Raw genomic sequence first — 24233 nt, forward strand, 5'->3', positions numbered from 1 at the left:
TGAGGACTTAGAGAAAATGTTTGACCTCTGTCATTGCAAACAAAGGGTATATAACAAAGTATTGAGATTAACTTTTGTTATTGACCAAATACTTATTTTCCACCATAATTTTCAAATAAATTATTTAAAAATCAGACAATGTGATCTTCTAGATTTTTGTTTCTCATTTTGTCTCTTATAGTTGAGGTTTACCTATGATGAAAATAACAGGTCTCTCTCACTTGCACTTGAACTTGCACAATTGGTGGCTGACTAAATACTTTTTTGCCCCACTGTATATATATTTATTTATTTATTTTTAATTTCTTTCATTGCCTCATATTTCATATGCATATTTATTTATTTAATATTGACTCAAAAGGCGTTCCATAGATATAGCTCTTTCTTTGTTTTATTTTTTATTTTTTGGAGACCATATAGAGGTCTATATGCCTATTGCATTTCACCATAAGATTTTTACAATTATCTTAATAACTTGAATAATTTCATGACACACATTCCTTGGATAATTCTTGACATTTCATTTACCTCTACAAAAAGAAAATTAGGATCTCACAATCACAATTTCATCTGCAGGATGGGAATGAAAATTGTGTGTAAAGAATATTTGTACAAACAGGGCCATACTCTTTATAGCTATGTATCAGCGGGAAACATTTCTTCACACAAACACAATACCACACACACTGACCTGGCCTGTGCATCAGCGGCTTTCTCTCTGGCCACATTGGTGATCTGGCTGAGATGGTGGTAGCTCTTTTGGACCCTGTGCAGCTCCCGTAGAGTGTCAAGCACCTCCCCCTGAATCATCTGGAGCTGCTCTTGGCCCTAAGGGAAAACACACACACACACACACACACACACACACACACACACACACACACACACACACACACACACACACACACACACACACAAATTGTATTGTAAAATTAACAAACTAAGAAACAAAATATCTGACAGACTGCTGAACTGATTGAACAATCAACCAACTGTCTAAGTGACTAACCAATCAGCTGTCCTTAATTGTACCAATACTCATAAGCTGCTTGTAGATTTCCATCCAGAGCATGTACTTTTACAACTTCATGAAACAAAAACTTCTTTGTTTCTTCTTTGCAACGTTGGCACATAAATAGACAGGGATATCCGTGTATCATTCGATCATTTCATATCCGATTTAGAATCCAAATTGAAAATCAGAAGTTCTTGACTTTTTGAAATGTTTTGAGTGTGGGGACCGCTCCGTGGGGAGCACAGCAGAAAAACCCTACGCTCCCTGCCGGGCTCCGAGCCACTCTAGCACCACCGCAGGCCGGCCGCCTTTCCAGAGGATCTCGGCATCCCGCCCCAGAAGGACCAGTGTGCGTATGGGCATTGCTCGATGATGCTTCTCCCGTAATTTTCGGTCGTGCACAAACAATCTGAATCTTTTGACCCGGTCTTTTGTAGGAAGGAAGGGAACCGAGTCTCCCTGGATGATGAGGCGTTTTTTTTTTTGCCAAATTTTACAGTTTCATGTTGTTGTCTCCTCGACTGTTTTTTCCCCCCAATCACACTGGAAACACGACACGCCCATTGTCCGGCGTGTGGTGACGTCTAGCGTGACGCACCAGAAAAAAAGGACATTTCTCCTGGCAATGTCAAAAGCATCAATTTTGATTTCCAGCGGGTTTACCCACGTTTAAACCTAGGTATACACACTAATTTTGGTGTAAAAACTGTATTCCCATTGCGGAACTTGAACTCCTACGTTTATTATCCGTATGATGGTCTTCCTCTCTCACCCTCTTCGTTCGGACTTCCTTGGCGTTTCGGAGGCTTCTAGAACTCTGGCCGAGCAGAGTGTGGTATTCCTCGGCAGCGGCCAGTCGCGCTGCAGCGCTCTGCGCCATGGCATCCAAGACAGACCGCCACACCCAAAACCCACTGCTGGAAACACACACAAACACACACATACGGTATATACTATATATAGAGAGAGAGAGAGCTTGATTTCAGGGAGTTCGGTGTCCACGGTTAGCAAGAGAAACATGTGTTATGTACCCAGAGGCGACATCGTCGGCCTTCCCTCTCTGCCAGTCTCTCTTCTGGTACTGTACTGCCAACCTCTGGAGGGCCTGCATGGAGAGGGGTACAACGCGGTTTATCCCCCTGGGGAGAGACAGGGAGGTGGTGGAGGTGGTGGAGGTGGTGGTGATTCTGATTGTTTGTCCGCGTCAGACGTAGACAGCTTGACACCGCCACCACATCTCAAATCTAAGGGCATGGTCAGCGCTTTGCCTCCGTTGATCGCAAATAGAAAGGTTGGGACGGACACGGCTGACAAAACAAACAGCTCCGTTTTGAAGGGGTTGAAAAGGGAGATGGCTGGTTTCCACCTGATTGTCAAACAAATGATTTCTATCAACAAATCCGATGCTACTTTTAACCAATTTGGCAAAGTGTGATGGCCCCCTTGACTGTCCGACTAAATCAAAATAATTTACCACAAAATGATTTCCTAAAGATCTGTGTACTTTCTTTAGCCTTGACTGTAATAAAATATAAATTGAATATATGTTTTATAATGGTTTAATGATAATGTGATGTGTATGTATATTAGGGCTGCCTGATTTGTGTCATTAAGATAGTGATTAGGATCTATCTATCCATCTACCTACCTACCTACCTATCTATCTATCCATCCATCCATCCATCCATTTATCTATCCATCTATTTATCCATCTATCTATCTATCTATCTATTTATCTATCTATCTATACACACACAGTATATACAGATAGAATAGATGAACAACTACTATTGCAATAGGTTTCTGGTATATGCTAAATACAATACATGATCAAATGCATGATATTTATAGTAGTTTAGTATAATACATTTTACAACGATTGCTTTTGTAATATAACGTTGAATATCGGTTCTTGGAGGGAGATCTAGGGGACCAAGTGGCCTCTGTGTTTCTATCTCCTAAATCGGCCCTGAAAATGTACAAGACGCACGCACGCACGCACGCACGCACGCACGCACGCACGCACGCACGCACGCACGCACGCACGCACGCACGCACGCACGCACGCACGCACGCACGCACGCACGCACACACACACACACACACAGCCACACAGCCACACAAAGTTAACACACAACATGACCCTGTTAAAAACAACAGCACTCAAAGTACGCAAATAGTGCGTCTGGTCGATAGTTAATGAGGAATTCCAGTTAGAACATGAAAGGTGCCAGTAACACGGTAACATTAGCAGGCCTAAACTGTGTGTGTGTGTGTGTGTGTGTGTGTGTGTGTGTGTGTGTGTGTGTGTGTGTGTGTGTGTGTGTGTGTGTGTGTGCGTGCGTGTGTGTGGGCGTGTGCGCGCACTAACCTGACCGTATTCTTTCTCTATAGCTGCTCGTTGTTTACCGAAGGACCTTGAGGAGTTGACACACACACACACACACACACACACACACACACACACACACACACACACACACACACACACACACACACACACACACACACACACACACACACACACACACACGATCCAGCAGCAGCCGTGTAATTCAACACCATTTCCAGTTCACATGACCCTTATTGTATTTGTAGCTTTCGCACTGACAAAGACGTTACCACATCTGTTTAATCCAAGTTGGGATTAGATTTGTGTAAAGCGTAGCTAATTAAGAATGTTTCCATGGACATCATGGCGTTTGTCATTTTTGGACTTGGTACGATCTACACGTTGGGCTTCCACTTGTGGCTTCCACTCCCAGTTGAATGTCTTATTCTTCATGAGAAACCAACTGAATAGTACCAAGCCACCAGTGGTGATCCAACGTGTGCCAACCTATCAAGGTCAAGCCGCATATGAGACACAACACTCAGTTTGGACAAATGACACAATGGTATGGTCTGGATAAATGGACAATTTCACCAGTAAAAGCAACGTTGAACTGTTTGGGAGAGAGAGGGAGAGATATCGCCGTCTACCGTATTTCCTCCAAGAGCTCGGTGTCTTGCTGCTGTTTGGTCTGCAGCTTTCCCAGTTGCTCTGAGAACACCAGCTTCACTTGCTGGGTCTCCTTCACCTGAACACACACACGCACACACAAACACACACACACACACACACACACACACACACACACACACACACACACAGGATTTGTTGATCGAATTAACAAAAGAGAGAAAATAAAACAAAAGCAACATTTATTGTAATTTTTTCTTTTCTTTTTTTGTTTGTTTGCTCTACAGATGTAGTAATCCATAATTACTGTAGGTTATTAATTCCCAAATATCTGTAAAGCACTTGGACCCCTAATATTCAGAATAAAACCTCTGTATTTGTTCAGATTTTTAATATTTTTTTAATCTTCTTGGCGTTTTTTCGGGCTAAAGGTGTCTGGGGCAAGCAGTACGCACAGACATGTTGGGGGTCTCGTTAGGAACAGGACATTTCAGACATCTTGTTGTACGAGTTTGATCAATATCGATGTCCATTTGGAGGAGAAATTAGTGGAAGAACTGTTTAAAAATAAATTTACCGGAAGCAGAAGAACATTGCATTACATTACATTTACATTACATTTAGTCATTTAGCAGACGCTTTTATCCAAAGCGACTTACAACTGTTCAAACACCGACGGACGCAGCCATCAGGAGCAATTAGGGGTTAAGTGTCTTGCTCAAGGACACTACAGCATGCTAGCAGGAGGAGCCTGGGATCCAACCAGCAACCTTTGGATCACTAGACCACCAGCTCTACCGCCTGAGCTACCATCCCACCGAACATTGACGTGATTCCATTAGTGTCAGGAGCAGGGCGCTTTGTGACATCATCATCCAAAACGATATAAGTCCAAGCTTCGTCTCTGGGTCATTCGCATCCCACAGTCACAGACAACCCACGCCGATGCTGCATTTAATGGAAACTCGGAAAACTGTCACCCGTGCTGCGTTTCACAAGACCCCCGAAAACTATAAATAGAAACAGAGGGCGCTTTCGCAGCGCAGGAAGTTCGGAGGAATCATCCCTTTCTTTTGCATTGCATGACCCGGGAACGATGGTAACTGTTAAAACACCTTTCTTGAGGGACATTTAAACATTCAGTGTGCCTTGACCTAGGTGCACGGTGATTGGTTCAGACATAAGTCCACGGTTATTAGTCAAACATATGAGCATGAGAAATGCTCATGTAAAAAAACAAATGAAAAATTAGATACTTCATTTCAAGTAAACATGTCATGATTCTAGCCTGAGCCTGCACCTCCAGAGGGTCCCTGTGCTGTGGAAGACGTCCTGCCTCGTTCCTGTGCCGAAGACGCCGCGTCCCAGCGGCCCTCAGGACTACAGACCGGTGGCTCTGACGTCCCACATCATGAAGACCTTCGAGAGGCTCGTCCTGGAGCAGCTAAGGCCTATGCTCAGGCCTTTCACTGATCCACTGCAGTTCGCCTACCAGCCCCGCCTGGGAGTTGAGGACAGCATCATCTACCTGCTGAACACTCATCTGGACAAGCCGGCGAGCACTGTGAGAGTCATGTTCTTTGATTTCTCCAGTGCTTTCAACACCATCCGTCCGGCTCTTCTGGGTGAGAATATGGCTGTGATGCTGGTGGAGGCCCCCATCGTGTCCTGGATTGTTGATTACCTGACGGGCAGACCACAGTATGTACGCCTACAGAACTGTGTGTCTGACAGAGTAGTCAGCAACACTGGGGCCCAACAGGGGACTGTCCTCTCTCCATTCCTCTTCACCCTCTTCACCTCAGACTTCAACTATTGCACTGCCACCTTCAGAAGTTTTCTGATGACTCAGCAATAGTTGGTTGTATTAAAAAGGGTGATGAGAGTGAATACAGGACTGTTGTGGGCAACTTTGTCACTTGGAGTGAGCTGAACCATCTGCAGCTCAGTGTGACTAAGACAAAGGAGCTCATAGTGGATCTGAGGAGGGCAAAAACACCCGTGACCCCTGTTTCCATCCAGGGGGTCCCTGTGGACACTGTGGAGGCGTACAAGTACCTGGGGGTGTACTTCAATAACAAGTTGGACTGGACCAGAAACACCGAGGCAGTCTACAAAAAGGGCCAAAGCCGACTCTATTTCCGATGGAGGCTGAGGTCCTTTAACATCTGCCGAACGATGCTGAGGATGTTCTATGAGTCTGTTGTGGCCAGTACGATCTTCTTCGCTGTCACATGCTGGGGCAGTGGGCTGAGGGTCGCAGACAACAACAGACTAAACAAACTAATCAGGAGGGCCGGTGATGTCGTAGGAGAGGAGCTGGACACCCTGACGACTGTGGCAGAGAGGAGGATGCTGTCCAGGCTTCAGTCCATCTTGGACAATGTCTGTCACCCTCTCTATGACACACTGGCCCAGCAGAGGAGCACCTTCAGCAGAAGACTCCTCTTACCCAGATGCGCCACAGAGCGCCACAGGAAATCATTCCTGCCTGTGGGCATCAATCTCTACAACGCCTCCCTCAGAGAGTCAGACACCCCCTCTCTGTAACCTGGCCTCAAAACACGGACGTCCACTTCTGCACCTTCTTCTTTTTGCACATTTTAACTGAACATTTTACACTTTACCAGGTGTATATAGATATGTTTATATATATATTTATATATAAATCTGTTTCTTAATAATTATTATATGTTGTATGTAAATATGTTGTATGTAAATATGTTGTATGTAGATTTGGATTTGTAACAAAAGTGATTTCCCCCTGGGATTATTAAAGTATTTCTGATTCTGATTCTGATTCATACACGATTTATTTCCAAAACATTAAATCTACATTGAAGAAAAACAGCGTCCCTCTGCCCCGACTCACGACAGGTTTTCCTCAGTGCAACTCAACCAAGTCCCATCACCCTGGACGGCGACCGTCCAACAGCCAGGGGAGAGCAGAGTGGACCACCGTCACAGCACCGTACAGACCTCGTATCACCCTCCGGATAACAGACGCTGAGCCTTCACATAGCCTCTGAGAGTAGCGTTGTATCACCACGAGCATCACAGTGAGTTATAGCAACGACGAACCCTGGTTCACAGCCACACGCAGACGGTTTATTTTTGTAACTTGTGCTGCGTTGAGCAGAACCCGGAAAACTGTAATACGTACCAAAAATGATTAAACTGGACACTGTGTATTGCTTCCTGCCACTGTATTTATTATCATTATAATTATTATCCTCATCCAAAGACTGTCCACACCTGGACACTCATTGACAGATTAAACTGAATACATCCCAGATCAAACTGGTTTGATTGATTATTATATAAATTGATTCATTTATATTTGTTAAAAATAATTTAAATACCCATTTTCTCGTAAAGGATAACAACTACGGATACTTTCCAGATTTTCATGTTAGAAACGACACACAGGTACGTCCAGCGACCCAAAAAGAAAAACGCTTTGGGGTTTTTTTGGTCTGTGATTTACACTAATTAGTCAAAGGCGTTTCCCGCCACTTACCTTTCTCGGCGGTGGCTGCATGCTGAGGTGCTTCATACACTCTCTCTCTCTCTCTCTCTCTCTCTCTCTCTCTCTCTCTCTCTCTCTCTCTCTCTCTCTCAGCGGAGAGTGTGGTGGTTTGTTCTGTCTTTACTCATGTTGTGGTAGTTTGTGTGTGCTATGGTGGAAAAAAAAAAGGGAGGAGCTGCAGCATGTGCAGTCCCTGGGGAGGACTGCATGGAGAGGGGTACAACACGGTTTATCCCTCCGGGGAGAGGTGGTGGAGGTTGAACCGCTGGCGCTGAGAGCCAGGATCAGGGTATGGATGATGACAGTGAAAGTGATTCTGATTGTTGGTCCGTGTCAGACGTAGACTGTCCAAATGAAAACTTCTACCCTCTGGGGGAGATAAGCTACTTTCTGGGTGGGACATTTGTGCAGTCTGTTGAAGTGAGGGATTTCTCGGGGGTTGGAGTAGAGCAGCTGGATGAAAATAAAAGATACAGGCTGAAGAAACATGTGATTGCATTAAGGGAACACAGTGTCAAGGGGGAAGGTGCTTAACGTTTTCAAATAAGTAAATAGGTTGCTTGTCATGGTGATGTCTCTTTTACGGGTTTTCCATCTATCCGTTCAACTGTTTTTCCTTTTCCTCTTCCTTATGGAGAACTTTCATTTTGGGTCCTTAAAGATTAACGGTGGCAGAGATAGACAGAAGAGGGCTTTGATTTTTCAGAGGTCCCAACAAAGAAAGTTAGATATTCTGTTCCTCCAGTAGACACACAGTGATGGAGATAACCAGGTGGACTGGGGTCTGGAGTGGAAGGGCCAGCACTGTCTCAGGAATGGGACTCATTTTAGAGCAGGGGTAGCCATTTCATTTTCTCCTAGTTTGCAGGTGACAGTATTCTCCATAGTGGAGGTAGTGGTGGGGAGGGAACTGATGGTGAGGGCAGAACTGGGGGATGAGGTGTTTTTTCAACATTTATGCACCAAACCAGGGCACAGAGTGAGTAGCTTTATTTAACAATTTTAGAGCAGCAGGACACTCGGGAGCACTTTATTTTAGCAGGGGACTGGAACTGCACTGAGGATTGTACAATGGACAGGACTGGTGAGGAACCCAACCCCCAGTCCACCACCACATTGTCTGCGCTTCTCACGCAGTCCAGCTGATGCCTGGAGGATTAAAGACCCTGACTCCAGGCAGTACATCTGGGTGAAGATGTCCTTGAGCCAGTGGTGGGAAGTGGGGAAGGCCCAGGTCAGGACTTTCTGCCAGCAGTATTCTGCATACTCCACTTCACACACCAGGTCTGCGCTAAGTTAAAAATATAGAAAACAACCTAATAACCAACAGCAGCACAGACAGGGGTTTAATATTACAAAACAAAAAGCAGCAGTTATCTTTATTTTTATGCCAGACAGCAAAGGGGGCTCTAGCCAGGGCCCGTTTTATGTCTATTAATGATATGGATGCTCCCAGCAGTTTCTTCTTCAGTTTGGAGAAAACTGCGGTCCAGAGGAAGCTGAGGGTTGCCCGACGGTTACCGCCGACCCAGCGGAGATGCGGAGGCTGACGGTGGAGTTCTACGCTGCCCCTACAGGGCGGAGGACTCCCTCAGCTGGGAGAGGAGGGGGTCACCCTGGACGCCCCCCATCACCTTGGAGGAACTCACCGCTGCAGTGGGGCAGAAGGCACTGGGTAAGGCGACAGGGGTGGACGGGCTTCCCGCTGAGTTTCTCAGGCACTTCTGGAGCTGCCTGGGGCAGGACCTCCTGGATGTTCTGCTGGAATATCTGGGGAGGAGCTCCCAGCCGGGCTCCTGTCAACGGGCTGCCCTCTCTCTTCCGCTCAAGAAGGGAGACCTGGCGCTCCTCAAAAACTCGAGGCCTGTAGCCCTCCTCTGCCCCGACTACAAGGTGCTCTCCAAAGTGCTAGCCAACTCCTTTGGTCCCAGCTGTCCTACAGGGGGAGAGTTCTGGTGGCCAAAACCCTGGTAGCCTCAACCCTGTGGCATAAGCAGAGGGTCCACTCTACCAGGGGGCCTGATAGAGCGGATCGAGAAAAATATTCTTCTAGTCAGAGCAGCATTGGCTCCGGGCACCTGTACTGTACCTTCTGGTGCAGGAGGGAGGACAGGGCCTTATTGACATCGAGGCCCGGGTTGCTGCATTCAGGCTCCAGGCGGTACAAAGGCTCCTCTACACCCCAGGACTGAGCTGGCAGCGCAAGCTGGTGTTCCATGTACAAGACCCCACCGTTAAAAGGACGGGGGATCCCCAGTGGAGGGTGGTGCACTGGATAATAGCCACCAACAGGCACGTGGCACACCTGGATCCAGGTAGAGGAGAGTGCTGTCCATTCTGCCAGGGTGGAGGGACTGTGGAGCACCTTTTCTTGCGGTGTGCTAGGATAGCAGGGATGTTTAGGCTGCTGCAGGGATGGTGTCAGGGGCTGGGTTTTATTTTATTTTTTTCCCACAGCAGTTTTGTTTTCTGCCCCAGGCACACAGCAAACAGAAAGCGGGTCCACCTTCTGATTAATTTTTTGTTTGGTGTTTCCAAACTGTCTATATGGAAGACTAGGAAGAACCGGATCCAGGAACGGGGCTCTCTGGACCCGGTTCTCATGCTGACCGGCCTGCTGCCAGCTCGCCTTCGGGGGGCGTTTGGATTCTATACCTTCGCCAACAGGCTGGAGGCCTTCAAGTCCACCTGGAGGATCGGACAGGTCCTATGTTCCATAAAGGACAATGTCCTACAGCTGCACTTCTGATTATGACCATTAAATAATTACACAAGTATTTATTTATTTGTTTTTCTTCATTTTTGTAGTTTACCTTATTCATAAATTGGTTTTCGTATTTAATTTATTTATTCATATTTATTCTTACAGTTTATTCTTTTTCATATTCTCTATTTATATATGTATCTATTTATATTTAGCACTACAGTTGTTCCCTTTTCATACGTATTTTATCTTTGCTATCACTATTGTTACTATTTATGTATTTTTTTATTTCTTTCATTCATTTACTTCTATTACCAACAATAATACTGCTCACTATGTCTTTGTTTATCTCATGTAGTTACTGTAATGGTTATTTATTCTGTTGTGTATCTTCTCACCTTCTCTTATTGTTTTATACTCACAACACTAAGCAATGTGTTTTGGATGTTTGCTCAATAAAACGTTTTTTTAAAATCTTTCTCGAAAAATGAATGAAGTAATTGTGTGGATAAGATACCATCTATTATAGTCCATTCTATTTCAATACAATTGGTTAACTGCTGGACAAAGATGTAATAACTATCTCTCCCATGCAACTCACGTTCATGAACAAGAAGAAAATAAATACAATGGGTGGAAATTAACAATAAATATAATTCGTCATTGTAAAATAAGTTGCCCTCATATATTCAATAAATACTGTCTCAAACATTGAATAAGTGGAAGTAACATTGATTTTAATCCATGAGAAAATAAAAAATTGTTAGTTTAAAGATGGATTCAAAAATGAAAGGGACACATTTTAATTCGTCTGTGTGTTCTTTTAATTCTTCGCATCATTATAAATGGCTGACAGAAACAGTCAAAAATAAAGATCCGTGAATTGAAAAGTGCATGGATAGAACCATTGCGTTCTAGTAATTACTTGGATAACTTGGTTTAAAATGTCCCATTTTGACCCATCACAAACTAAAAACAAGAGCAGCGTATAAACTGTTAAGAAATAAAACAGCGGCATCAAATGAGAAAATAGATTTAAAATAAAAATCTGTTTCATAGACTACTGTGACTACTGTTAGCAGAGCCACCAACACCACAGACCCTGGGGCGGCTGCTCTAGCGAGGGAAGTAGAAGTCCTTGGTCAGCATGGACACGATGCAGGGTATCTGTTTCTTGGCGGAGAACCCGGGCAGGTTGGAGGAGGACTCAAAGTCCAGCGCCACCCTGTGGTTGACGCGGGTCATGATCTGCATCAGCTCCAGCTCGGTGGCGTGACGCTGCAGCGCCTGGCACAACGCCTGCATGAACCACGAGCCGTTGGCCGTGTTCCTCCACGAGTAGTATCCTGGGTGGGTTGTACGCACGTCGAGGGATAAGCATTTTTTAACGTGTTGGCGTCTGATACACAGCCATGTATCTATTTCCAGTTGTTGCATCGATCCTCAAATTTTACAATACCCAAACAGCTCATTGATGGCTGGTTAGAACCCACCCTCTCCTTTGTTGCATTACAGCATTGGAATATAGTCATTATGCAGTAACAGTCGTATATATTTGTATTTCATCTAAATGTACAGTATATCAATACATCTTCACAGACTTAAATACATGTAAATATAACTATATTAATTGAGTATTGTTGGGTTTGGACATATTGAATCATCCCCTCTGTATTGATAAACAGACAATAATACCAGATTATTGCCAATAGAAAGCCCTATTTGATTGGCATAGTGCTACTAGTTGGCATAGTGCTACTAGTTGGCATAGTGCTACTAGTTGGCATAGTGCTACTAGTTGGCATAGTGCTACTAGTTGGCATAGTGCTACTAGTTGGCATAGTGGTACTAGTTGGCATAGTGCTACTAGTTGGCATAGTGCTTCTAGTTGGCATAGTGCTTCTAGTTGGCATAGTGCTACTAGTTGGCATAGTGCTACTAGTTGGCATAGTGCTTCTAGTTGGCATAGTGCTTCTAGTTGGCATAGTGCTTCTAGTTGGCATAGTGCTTCTAGTTGGCATAGTGCTACTAGTTGGCATAGTGCTTCTAGTTGGCATAGTGCTTCTAGTTGGCATAGTGCTACTAGTTGGCATAGTGCTACTAGTTGGCATAGTGCTACTAGTTGGCATAGTGCTTCTAGTTGGCATAGTGCTACTAGTTGGCATAGTGCTACTAGTTGGCATAGTGCTACTAGTTGGCATAGTGCTACTAGTTGGCATAGTGCTTCTAGTTGGCATAGTGCTACTAGTTGGCATAGTGCTACTAGTTGGCATAGTGCTTCTAGTTGGCATAGTGCTACTAGTTGGCATAGTGCTACTAGTTGGCATAGTGCTACTAGTTGGCATAGTGCTTCTAGTTGGCATAGTGCTTCTAGTTGGCATAGTGCTACTAGTTGGCATAGTGCTACTAGTTGGCATAGTGCTTCTAGTTGGCATAGTGCTACTAGTTGGCATAGTGCTTCTAGTTGGCATAGTGCTACTAGTTGGCATAGTGCTACTAGTTGGCATAGTGCTTCTAGTTGGCATAGTGCTTCTAGTTGGCATAGTGCTACTAGTTGGCATAGTGCTACTAGTTGGCATAGTGCTACTAGTTGGCATAGTGCTTCTAGTTGGCATAGTGCTACTAGTTGGCATAGTGCTTCTAGTTGGCATAGTGCTTCTAGTTGGCATAGTGGTACTAGTTGGCATAGTGCTACTAGTTGGCATAGTGCTACTAGTTGGCATAGTGCTTCTAGTTGGCATAGTGCTTCTAGTTGGCATAGTGCTACTAGTTGGCATAGTGCTTCTAGTTGGCATAGTGCTACTAGTTGGCATAGTGCTACTAGTTGGCATAGTGCTACTAGTTGGCATAGTGCTTCTAGTTGGCATAGTGCTACTAGTTGGCATAGTGCTACTAGTTGGCATAGTGCTTCTAGTTGGCATAGTGCTACTAGTTGGCATAGTGCTACTAGTTGGCATAGTGCTACTAGTTGGCATAGTGCTTCTAGTTGGCATAGTGCTTCTAGTTGGCATAGTGCTACTAGTTGGCATAGTGCTACTAGTTGGCATAGTGCTTCTAGTTGGCATAGTGCTACTAGTTGGCATAGTGCTTCTAGTTGGCATAGTGCTTCTAGTTGGCATAGTGCTACTAGTTGGCATAGTGCTTCTAGTTGGCATAGTGCTACTAGTTGGCATAGTGCTTCTAGTTGGCATAGTGGTACTAGTTGGCATAGTGCTTCTAGTTGGCATAGTGCTTCTAGTTGGCATAGTGGTACTAGTTGGCATAGTGCTACTAGTTGGCATAGTGCTTCTAGTTGGCATAGTGCTACTAGTTGGCATAGTGCTTCTAGTTGGCATAGTGCTTCTAGTTGGCATAGTGCTACTAGTTGGCATAGTGCTTCTAGTTGGCATAGTGCTTCTAGTTGGCATAGTGGTACTAGTTGGCATAGTGCTACTAGTTGGCATAGTGCTTCTAGTTGGCATAGTGCTACTAGTTGGCATAGTGATTCTAGTTGGCATAGTGCTTCTAGTTGGCATAGTGCTACTAGTTGGCATAGTGCTACTAGTTGGCATAGTGCTTCTAGTTGGCATAGTGCTACTAGTTGGCATAGTGCTTCTAGTTGGCATAGTGCTACTAGTTGGCATAGTGCTTCTAGTTGGCATAGTGCTTCTAGTTGGCATAGTGCTACTAGTTAGCATACTGCTACTTATTGGCATAGCGCTACCAGTTAGCACAGTGCTACTTGTGTCGTTAACCTTGTTAACCTAGATAGATGTGTCATGTGTTATTTCTTATCCCTTTAATTTGTAGATATTTATCAACTGCACTGTTTTTGCTGCCACCGGCTGAATTAGGCATAATGAGCTTACCTGGCGCTGTGGAGTAGGCGTACAGGAAGTCCGCCTCCACAGGAATCCTCTGCTGTGTGTCGTCCGCTTCGCTGTCCGTTTCCATCCCCGCGCCGTCGTCTAAAGTGCTGCCGCGACACGCCTGGGTGAGACGGGCCCAGCGCGTTCACATGGCGGAAACATTGAAATCGTAGTGACAGGCAGAGCTGTGAGAGCTGCGTTGTTGCCCTCACATGAAGTTCATCGACCGACCTGTATGAAGAACAGTTTGGGCTTGGCCACCAGACTCTTGCAGTGGTCTCCGCGGAAATACCCCGTCAGCCTCCGCAGGTCCACGAAGCCGTCCGTCCCGTAAATAACTCCCTCGTCTCCGTGGCTGAGCAGCACGCACACAAAGGACGCACAGCTGCTGTGGTCCTCCTTGGACACTGCCGAGAAGAGAGCAAGGTACAGAGAGAGAGAGTCATTCCCACGTTGCCTCATTGACGGAAAAGTTCTGTATGGAGTCTGTTCCCACATAGACGACTGTTACGGATACTGCACATGATGTCATGTTGTGCGAGTGGTGTCTAATATCACGTGAGACTAGGCAACAGAATCGGTCCCGTTTTAAGAGCAGCGCGCCGCTCCCCGTCTCCCCGCCCCCCTAACCCAACATTTTTAAATGGCAGTGATCATTTTCCACCTGTCCTTACACTCTCTGCCTCTGGAGAAGGAACATTCTCCACCCGCCGTAACCTCTCCATGCCTGCTCGCTCCCTCCGCTCTGCGCTGAGGAAGTGAAGCGCTTGCACCCGGCGCCGGCGCACGGCAGACCTGAGTGTAAAAGACACGTCTAGTGTCGGAGGGGCCTTTTTAAGAAGAAAAATTAAGAAAGAAGAAAAATACTCGTCCCCGTGGAGGCTCGCAGCCCAGCGCCACGGTCTGGATCGGACTCTTTTTCCGAATATTTACATAATGTATATTTTTTTATATTTGTACCTGTGGCTGTTTCGCCACCACGCGCCCCCCAAGTGGCGTGTTCAGGGCCCTCCGGCACAGAGACACAGATGACGGGGGTTGCTAACACCAGTTTATTATTTATATATAGAGATGAGGCTAGGTGGAACTAGCCAGGAGCAGATGGAACATGTCATGACACAGGGCTCCCATCTTGACTGAGTGTGTGGACGGGGTTTTTAACCCTGATGCTCGTTAGCCCAACCAAGCCTCCCCATCCACCACAGCACCAAAGAAATATTTGTAAAAAACAAATCCAAAGGTGGAGGCGTCTGCCTAATGGTAAACAACCGCTGGTGTAACGCCAACAACACCAAATTCCTCTCCCACTCCTGCTCGCCGAACCTGGAACAGCTGACCATACTATGCCGTCCATTTTATCTACCCCGGGAATTCAGCACGGTCATCATTACAGCCGTTTATATCCCACCGCAAGCGGACACCGACGCAGCTCTGTCGGTTCTGCACGATGTGTTGTGCGGATTTCAGAACAAACATCCCGACGCGGCTGTGGTGGTGACTGGGGACTTTAACAGGGCCAACCTTAAAAAAGTTCTACCGAATTTCCACCAACACATCACGTGTGCCACCAGGGGAGACAGAACTCTGGACCATTGTTACACTCCTTACAAGAACGGATACAAGCCCGTGTCGCTCCCTGCTTTCGGGAAATCAGATCACGCCGCGATCTCGCTGCTTCCTGTTTACAGGCCTCTGATCGCGCGGGATCTGGTGATGACGAGGGAAGTGAAGCGGTGGACGGACCAATCAGAGGCTGCGCTTCAGAGAGCTCTGACTGACGTAGACTGGGACGTGTTCCAAGCAAGTTCAAGTGACGTCAGCGAGTTTACGGAGGCTGTAGTAAGTTTTGTGGCTACGCTAGCGGATGAAATCGTTCCCACGGTGAAAGTTCGGATATTTCCAAACCAGAAACCATGGGTTGATAAATCCATCCGCTGCGCTCTGAATGCGCGCACGGCCGCTTACAACGACGGACTTGTATCTGGTAACATGGACAATTACAAAGCGGCGTCGTACAATCTGCGGAGGGCGGTGAGGGACGCCAAACGGACGTACAGAGACACCGTGGAGCTGCAGATGGAGCGGGGGGACACAAGACGCTTGTGGGAGGGGCTGCGAACAATAAAAAACTACAAGAACAGCTCCTCCCCAGCCACGAGTGTGGACGCCTCCCTGGCCAACCAACTGAACTCCTTTTATGCGCGGTTCGAGTCTGGCAGCAGCACCGCTAGCTCGCCGGCTAATTGGAGTTACACCGCTGGGGATGAGCGCGCACTCTCAGTGTCTGTGCACGAGGTCAGGAGGGCTTTGATGCGGGTGAACACCAGGAAAGCTGCGGGCCCAGACGGCATATCTGGACGAGTACTGAAGACCTGTGCTAACCAGCTAGCTCCGGTGTTCACCACAAAATTCAACATCTCTCTGGCTGAATCAGTGGTCCCATCCTGTTTCAAGAGGTCCACCGTCGTTCCTGTCCCGAAGATCGCCTCTCCTGCCTGCCTGAATGACTACCGTCCGGTGGCCCTCACCTCGGTGGTCATGAAGTGTTTCGAGAGGCTGATTAAGGATTACATCTGCGCCTCCCTCCCCCGCACCTTGGACCCGTTGCAGTTCGCGTACCGGCAGAACAGATCCATGGATGACGCGGTCTCCCAGGTACTGCACACCACGCTCACGCACCTGGATGGCCAGAAGGGGGCCTATGTGAGAATGCTGTTCATCGCTTATAGTTCAGCTTTCAACACCATAGTTCCCACCAGACTGGCTGTCAAGTTGATGGAGCTAGGATTGAATGCTCCGCTGTGCACCTGGATCCTGGACTTCCTCACAGGCCGCCCCCAGGTGGTCAAGGTGGGGAAGTACATGTCAAGCTCCCTCACCCTGAATACAGGATCCCCCCAGGGCTGCGTCCTCAGCCCCCTACTGTACTCCCTGTATACACACGACTGTGTGGCCAGGTCCAGCTCCAACATCAACATCAAGTTTGCTGACGACACCGTGGTCGTGGGCCTGATCACCGACTGCGATGAGAAGGCCTACCGCGAGGAGGTGGCTGACCTGTCACTCTGGTGCCAGGACAACAGCCTCCACCTGAACGTCAGCAAAACCAAGGAGCTGATTGTGGACTTTAGGCGTGGATCACAATCGAGGATGCACGCGCCCTTGTGGATTAATGGGACTTCTGTTGATAGGGTGAGCAGCTTCAGATATCTGGGAGTCCACATCACAGAGGACTTAACATGGACTGTTCACACAGACACTCTGGTGAGAAAGGCGAGGCAGCGTCTCTACCACCTCAGGCAGCTGAGGAAATTCCGAGTCTCGGTGAGGATCCTCAAGTCATTCTACTCTGGAGCAGTGGAGAGCATCCTGACAGGCAACATCACTGCCTGGTTTGGGAACTGTACTGCCCAGGACAGGCGGGCCCTGCAGAGGGTGGTGCGTTCAGCTGAACATACCACTGGAACTACCCTCCCCCCCTTGCAGGAGATATACACCAGGAGGTGTAGTAGCAGAGCCCGCAGGATCATGAAGGATCCTCATCACCCCAACAACGGACTGTTTCAGCTGCTGCGGTCAGGCAAGCGCCTCCGCAGTCACGCAGCGAGAACAGAGAGACTGAGACGGAGTTTTTTCCCGCACGCCATTAGAACTGTCAATGCTGACCTCACCAGGGGTCCTCACTGAGCCATGCACTAGGCTCCACTACCTACTGTACTGTATGTAGCATACTGTACCGCATACTGTGTCACTGTTCAGGGTTGTTCGTGATGCCGTATTGCTGCGCCGTGCTGTTGTATACTGTGCTGTATTATCCCAAACACTACCTCACACTATTCACATTCACATGCCACTTTAATTCACATGCCACTTTAAATGCACATATCTGTATATACATAGCCATATTCCTTCTATCTATTCCATCTTATTTCAATTCATTTTTATTGTATTTTATTCTATATATTTTTATCTTATTCTATAAGTATTCCACTTACTGTATTACGTTTTAGGAGTCAGTTAGTCGGTCTATTAGAAAGGAATTTTCTACTTTTTATTTTATTTTCTATTTTTTCCTAGGACATATTGTGTGCTATCACCGGGTGCGTTGCATTACATTTCACTGCATATATGTATGGAAGTATGTATATGTATGTGACAAATAAAAAATCTTGAATCTTGAATCTTGAATCTATTTGTGCTTCATTTGGATTCTCTCCACCCCTCCTTTACGGAAATGTTGCTCCTCCCGATCCCACACACTTCAATCCACAGCCGTTCCGGTTATTTGCCGGAAATGATACTTCTTCGAGAATGGGTACATTTACGGAACGACTTTTACGGAACATCGATACCGGCTCCCGTTCCCATGACGGCAATACGGAACATTGCCGGTAGATTTAGGGCTTTCACTGTGAGTGGCAAAGGGACTTTAATTTACAGGACCGTAGAAAGCGCTGAGAATGAAAAAGTGTTTTTATAAGAGCTTTCTAAATGCTGAATAAGCCACAGGGGGACACCGGTCTCACCGGAATGTAGCTTATCAGACAAACCAACTGTGTCCCTCATAAACCAAGGTCCAGAGTCTTTTAGTGATGTTCAGAGTGTTTACAGCAAGGACTTACTGGAGCGAGCAGGACTATAAGGTGAGATCAGAAGGCTCTTGGACGTTTATCTTACCAAACTGATTAGGTCGGAAAAACCGAACAACTAAGCCAAGGAAACTGATGTTGATATTCTAAGACCGCGCCGCCGCTGCTTCCTTTACCGCTGTACAGCAGCTTTTGCATCTGGTCCACCGTCTGGTCGTTGGCGATTCTCATCTTGTAGCCCAGGGAGGAGAAGGTCTTCATGGCGGTGGCCGCGTCCACATCCGTCCCGTTGCGAAACGCCATCCCTGTGGAGACACGAGCGGGCAGATGCAGGAACATCACAGCTTTTTAGAACGGTCGGTGGAGTTCGCCGATTTGGTGATGGAAAGCGACTTTACCCGTTTTCTTGTCAAAGTTCTTGTTGTTGATGATGACACAGGTTCCGAGGCTGGGGTAGTTCATCTTATAGCGGTACGGGTCGATGGGCTCCGCCTTTCTGCCAGAACCGGCGTCCACTTCCTCGCTCCTGCTCGTGCCGCTTTTGGGCTCCTCGGGCTGCCTGGGGAAACATGGAGTTCGGCCGACGGGCAAATGTGAGAAACGCTTCTCATAAATAATGCGTTGCTTTTTACCAGGTTTGACTTTTCGTGTTTCCGCTCCTGTCACACGGGCATATTTTCTCTCTGGCACACATGCAGAGGGGGTTCACTGGCCACATTTTACTCGACACAGAGACAGATCGAGAGACCCTCAAAGGAATCAGTACAAGATGCCTGCGGAGGTGGTGAGGGTCATACTCATGAAACCACCATAAAACATGTCCCAAATAAATCGATACACATATCCACAGAGAATGTGAAACAATTAATTTAAATATCAAAGTAAACAACGCCTACTATATGGTCCACTTAGTTGTTTTTAACTATGCCAGTGTTTTTTTTCCATGCTTACCTGATCAGAGACTGTGTTACACTCGAAAATACGTTGCTACGGCAATGTATCTTACTGTTTTATTAATTTTAAACATGACAATAGAAAGAGCAGTGAGGAAATGTAGTGATGGTGTATACATTTTTTGAACTGTCATTGTGCATTCCACTGTTTACGCCAAGCTAAGACTAAAATAAGCTAAGCTAAGCTTAAGTGCATTCATTACCGTAACAGCCATCTTTAATTTGGACGTGTTAACACAATGGATTTTTTGATAGGAAAAGTACAGAAAAAAAAACCAACCCAAAGTAATGTCATAATGTCATAGTACAACCAAATAGGCCATATAGTAGGCGTTGTGTACTTTAATATTTTCATCATTATCATTATATATAGAGAATTATTTCACATTCTCTGTGAATACATGTGTATTAATTCATTTCGGAAAACGTTTTATGGCGGTTTCATGAGAATGACCCATTACCAGATATTTCACCAGGAGGAATCCCCGACGAGTCTGTCGCGCGTGTGTTTTGTCACAAACACACGCGCGGGACAGGATTATTTATTTTCAGTCATATACACAGATGTAAATAGAACTACAATTTACAATTATTGTAAAAGTGTAGCACTCATAAACCTGCACTTCACTTTTTAATGAAGACATGGCACCTTCTTTTATATACAAATAATCAAACATATAGATAAAATATCCTAATCCTCTATTCCACTGCACCAAAAACCCCCACTAACATCTGGCTTTTGTCTTCAGTGGGAAAGGTTACAATCGGCATTGATTCCTGGGACAAATGACTCTGCAGTAGTCACAGGTTTTTATCGGCTCGAGCTCCGATCGGCAGTGATGTAAACATGACAGCCGGGTGGACCCGGTTATTCTCGCCCCATTTCCGGACGTTGGCGCATAAATAGACAGGAATATCCGTGTATCATTCGATCATAATATTGCGAACTACTACAGCTAACTATATTCAATATACAAATTAATCTCATTAGGATATATCCCTTGAAATACATCATCTTGTAAAGTTACCAAACATCTTTACCAACTAGAGATGCACGGATTGCAATTTTCTTGGCCGATTCCCAATTTAAAAAAAACCTCTAACCCGCTGATTCAGATTTTGGCCGATTCTGATTTTCATTCAGTTGTATGTAAAAAATAAAACATTGACTATTAAATATCTTTTAAATTGTCTGTTGTTGAAAAATGTTTATTTGCGTGACCGCAGAAATAACATTTTCAGTCATTTAGTGACAAATACATCATGTGATCTAATCACGCTCACGTGACAGCTGCACATACAGACTACACTGTAATTTTCAGCCACAATATACCACAATAGGGAGACTGTTGATTACAACACTGTGTGTTAACTATCATTCATTATTCACTGTAGAATAATTATTCACTGTAGAATAATAATAGAACATGGAACGGTCACTGAGTTCCAATCAAACAGAATATGAGATTGTCACAAAGTTTCAGTAGAATGCAACCTGTAACTGGACACAACACATAACCAACATGGAAATGTCCAGTTGAAACTTCAAATGAAAGTCTCTTTCACTTTTAAGTGCAAATATACCTTTCTATTATACCCCTTTCCCACTGCACCTAAAACGCGGTAACACTCGTTAACATCCGGCAGTTGTCATCAGTGGGAAAGGAAAAACCTGGGTCTCAGTACCGGGTCAACTGACCCGGCAATAGACCCAGGTTTTAATCGGCTCCACATCCGATTGGTCAACCTGCTAATTCTGGCTCTTTACCTGCGGGATGAAAGGCGTGTTGGAGTTCCGGACGCTGGCGCATAAATAGACAAGAATATCCGTGTATCATTCCATCATTTCATAACCCATTCAGAATCCAAAATCAAAATCAGAAGTTATTGACTTTTTTGCACACGGGGGGCCGTGAAATTTTGTGAGTGTGGGGATCGCACTGTGGGGACCACAGTGGAGAACCCCCACGCTCCAAGTCACTCCAGCTTTGCCCCAAGCCGCTCCCCGCTCCGGCAGCATGGAGTGTCCGTGCTGCCGATGCTCCATGCCGCTTCTACTGCAGTGCTGGGTCATTCATGAACAGCTCTTTTAAACAGCTCCAAATACTTTTTTTCCAAGTTTTACGTTGTTATTGGTTTTAGTTGTTGTCTCCTCTACTGTTTTGTTCACAATCACACTGGAACCGTGACACGCCCCTTTTCTGGCATGCTCATGACGTTGAATGTGACGCACAAGAAAAAAACAAAACAGCATTTCTCCTGGCAATGGGAAAGGTGTCAATCACCTATTTATAGCGGCTAAATAAAATTGCAATCATTGCAAAAAATGAATAAAATAAAATTACAATAATCATAAATGACGACTCTTCTCACCCTCTTTCACTGGAACTCACCGTGCATTAAACCAACTGAATCAAATTGAACGACTCGTTTTACTGAGTGACTCAGTCAAAAAACGAGTTTTTTTAGATGAGCGGAGCTCATGCACTACAAACAACCAGAGCAGACGCTCCACTGCAGTGAGAGGGAGAGATACACAGTCTGCGCAATTCTGGAATATTGTCAGGCAATAATATTTATCCAGTCTTCGTTTACCTTGAAGTACCTCCAAACAGTCGTCATTTTCTTTCTTTCACTCTTTTTTGAGCGTCAACTACGTAACTACGTGACATTACGTTGGTTTGGCGTTTGAGTATCGTAACATCTTACGTACTTGAGCACAGTATCCTTTGAACATTTGAACAGCACAGAATCAGCACATTTATCTGATCGGCCGGTCACCAGTCACGGCCGATCAATCGGTGCATCTCTATTACCAACGCTTGATATGTTAACATTACGGTCACTTTTTTGAGATTATTACTCCCCCACTTCCCATTTTACCTCAGCAATGCAGCGTGGGTGGATAATAAAGTACTGCTGCGTATCAGTGGATGTTGAGTGAGTAAGTGAGAGGGAGGGGAGGGGATACAGAACCACAGGTCGTAGCATCTGGTCCAATCCCAAGGATGTAGTTTAAATACTGAATAAATATACGGTATTGTTTGATTTACTGTTTTCCGTAATTAAATTACATTATTTTATATATATATATAATTTTATTTTATTTTTTATTGCGTGGTTGGTACACAAAATGCGTGCAGGTTGGCAGGTCTGTCTAAACAAAGCCAATCTTTTCATTCTTTTCATTGTCGTTCATCATTCGGGGGGAAAAAAATATATAAAAATCACATAATGTGGACGAGGCTTCAGTTGAGGCGGCGGGAATTTCAGTGGAGGTGGCCTCTGCAATAAACAGCTGGAAGAAGCGCAAGGATGAACATTTATTGGAAGAGGAGTAATTGCCTACAGAGCAGACTAATGTAGTTCAGTCCAACTAGTTATTCAGGTTAAACGCAGAACCAACACCTTAATCCCATCCGAGTGCATGTATTCTATAACGAACAGACAACAAAACCTTGCAGCACTATTTGGCTCGATCTAGTATCAATCATTAAATAATAATAATAATGATAATAATAACAATCATCATCCTTTGTATAGCACCTTTCAGAAGGCCATCAAATAGTAATAATAAAAGCTGAACACTACCCAATGGTTACCTTTTGACATAGAATCCTCTACAACAGTGTTTCCCAAATGGGGGTACTCATACCCCTAGGGGTACATTGTGGTACTCAACTCTATATATATATATATATATATATATAAAAAACCCACATACAACACACATAGGATCATAATTTGTTAATTTTTTCTGTTTTTCCTCGCAATGAAAGTGTAGGGGTACTCTGGGGCTGAAAAAAGAGGGGGTACACTACTTAAAAAAAACAGTTTGAGAACCACTGCTCTTACATTGTCCAACAAAATCGAATTTCATCCAAAAAAGAAATAAATAAATAAAAAAGGAGGAGGATATTCTTTATAAAACATGCATTCAGATTAGATTCAGACTACATTCATCCGTTGTTACCTCTTTGACCAAATACCTCTGGCATCCACTCTGTCTCCCTGGTTCCCTGAATCATCGGCAACATCATTACCAGACATGATCCTAGACTGTGGCAAAAAGAATTTGAAAATGGCAGTCAGTGGAGTAATATAATAATAATAACAACAACCTATTTTTGTACTTCACACGCATACCTACAATGACTCCCCTCTGTGCCAGGAGAGCAAACTCCTCCTCTGAATGGCAATGCACAAGGCACATACTTTACATTTAAGCTTTACCTTCCACTAAGTTATATTATATTTTATTTATTTATATTATTACACACACACAAAAAGTTAGGGATATTCGACTTTTGGGTGAAATTTCAGGGTGAACCTAAAATGCACTATAACCTTTACAGGTGAACTTCATTTGACCTTCTCTAAACTTTTGAATGCACATGTCCAACTGTTCAATGTTTCAGTACTTTTTGCACAACTTGCTGTTCTCTGTTCAGGTGTTTGATCCATGAATCGACCAATACATTTCGTGGTTCAATAAGAATTGGTATTTAAACAGTCCTCTTCATCATGCTGTTCAAATTTTGACATCATGAGACCAAGACGACACCTAACAACTGACCAACAGTACCTCGCCATTGTGAGGCTTCAAACAGGATGTTCTCAGAGGGAAGTGGCC

General features: G+C 45.1%; 2 protein-coding genes across 2 annotated transcripts in view; both read right to left on the reverse strand.

Annotated features, from left to right (window-relative positions):
* The window catches only part of LOC307235570 (F-BAR and double SH3 domains protein 1-like), a gene marked incomplete at both ends in the record, with an annotated part of 33710 nt that extends 26192 nt beyond the window's left edge, over positions 1-7518 (reverse strand). The window contains 6 exons of the mRNA XM_080007698.1: positions 686-828; positions 1788-1932; positions 2047-2120; positions 3387-3432; positions 3998-4095; positions 7498-7518. Of these exons, the coding sequence (XP_079863824.1) occupies positions 686-828; positions 1788-1932; positions 2047-2120; positions 3387-3432; positions 3998-4095; positions 7498-7518 (527 nt within the window). The remainder of the gene's footprint in view (positions 1-685; positions 829-1787; positions 1933-2046; positions 2121-3386; positions 3433-3997; positions 4096-7497) is intronic.
* Positions 7519-11022: 3504 nt separating this feature from the next.
* The window catches only part of LOC307235642 (caspase-3-like), a 16004-nt gene continuing 2793 nt past the window's right edge, over positions 11023-24233 (reverse strand). The window contains exons 2-7 of the mRNA XM_080007794.1: positions 23574-23659; positions 19046-19206; positions 18824-18952; positions 14290-14465; positions 14059-14179; positions 11023-11556 (exon numbers count right to left, since the gene is read on the reverse strand). Of these exons, the coding sequence (XP_079863920.1) occupies positions 11327-11556; positions 14059-14179; positions 14290-14465; positions 18824-18952; positions 19046-19206; positions 23574-23650 (894 nt within the window). The 5' untranslated portion in view covers positions 23651-23659 and the 3' untranslated portion in view covers positions 11023-11326. The remainder of the gene's footprint in view (positions 11557-14058; positions 14180-14289; positions 14466-18823; positions 18953-19045; positions 19207-23573; positions 23660-24233) is intronic.

Source organism: Zeus faber, assembly GCF_960531495.2.
Source record: "Zeus faber genome assembly, chromosome: 10".
Taxonomy (NCBI): Eukaryota; Metazoa; Chordata; class Actinopteri; order Zeiformes; family Zeidae; genus Zeus; species Zeus faber.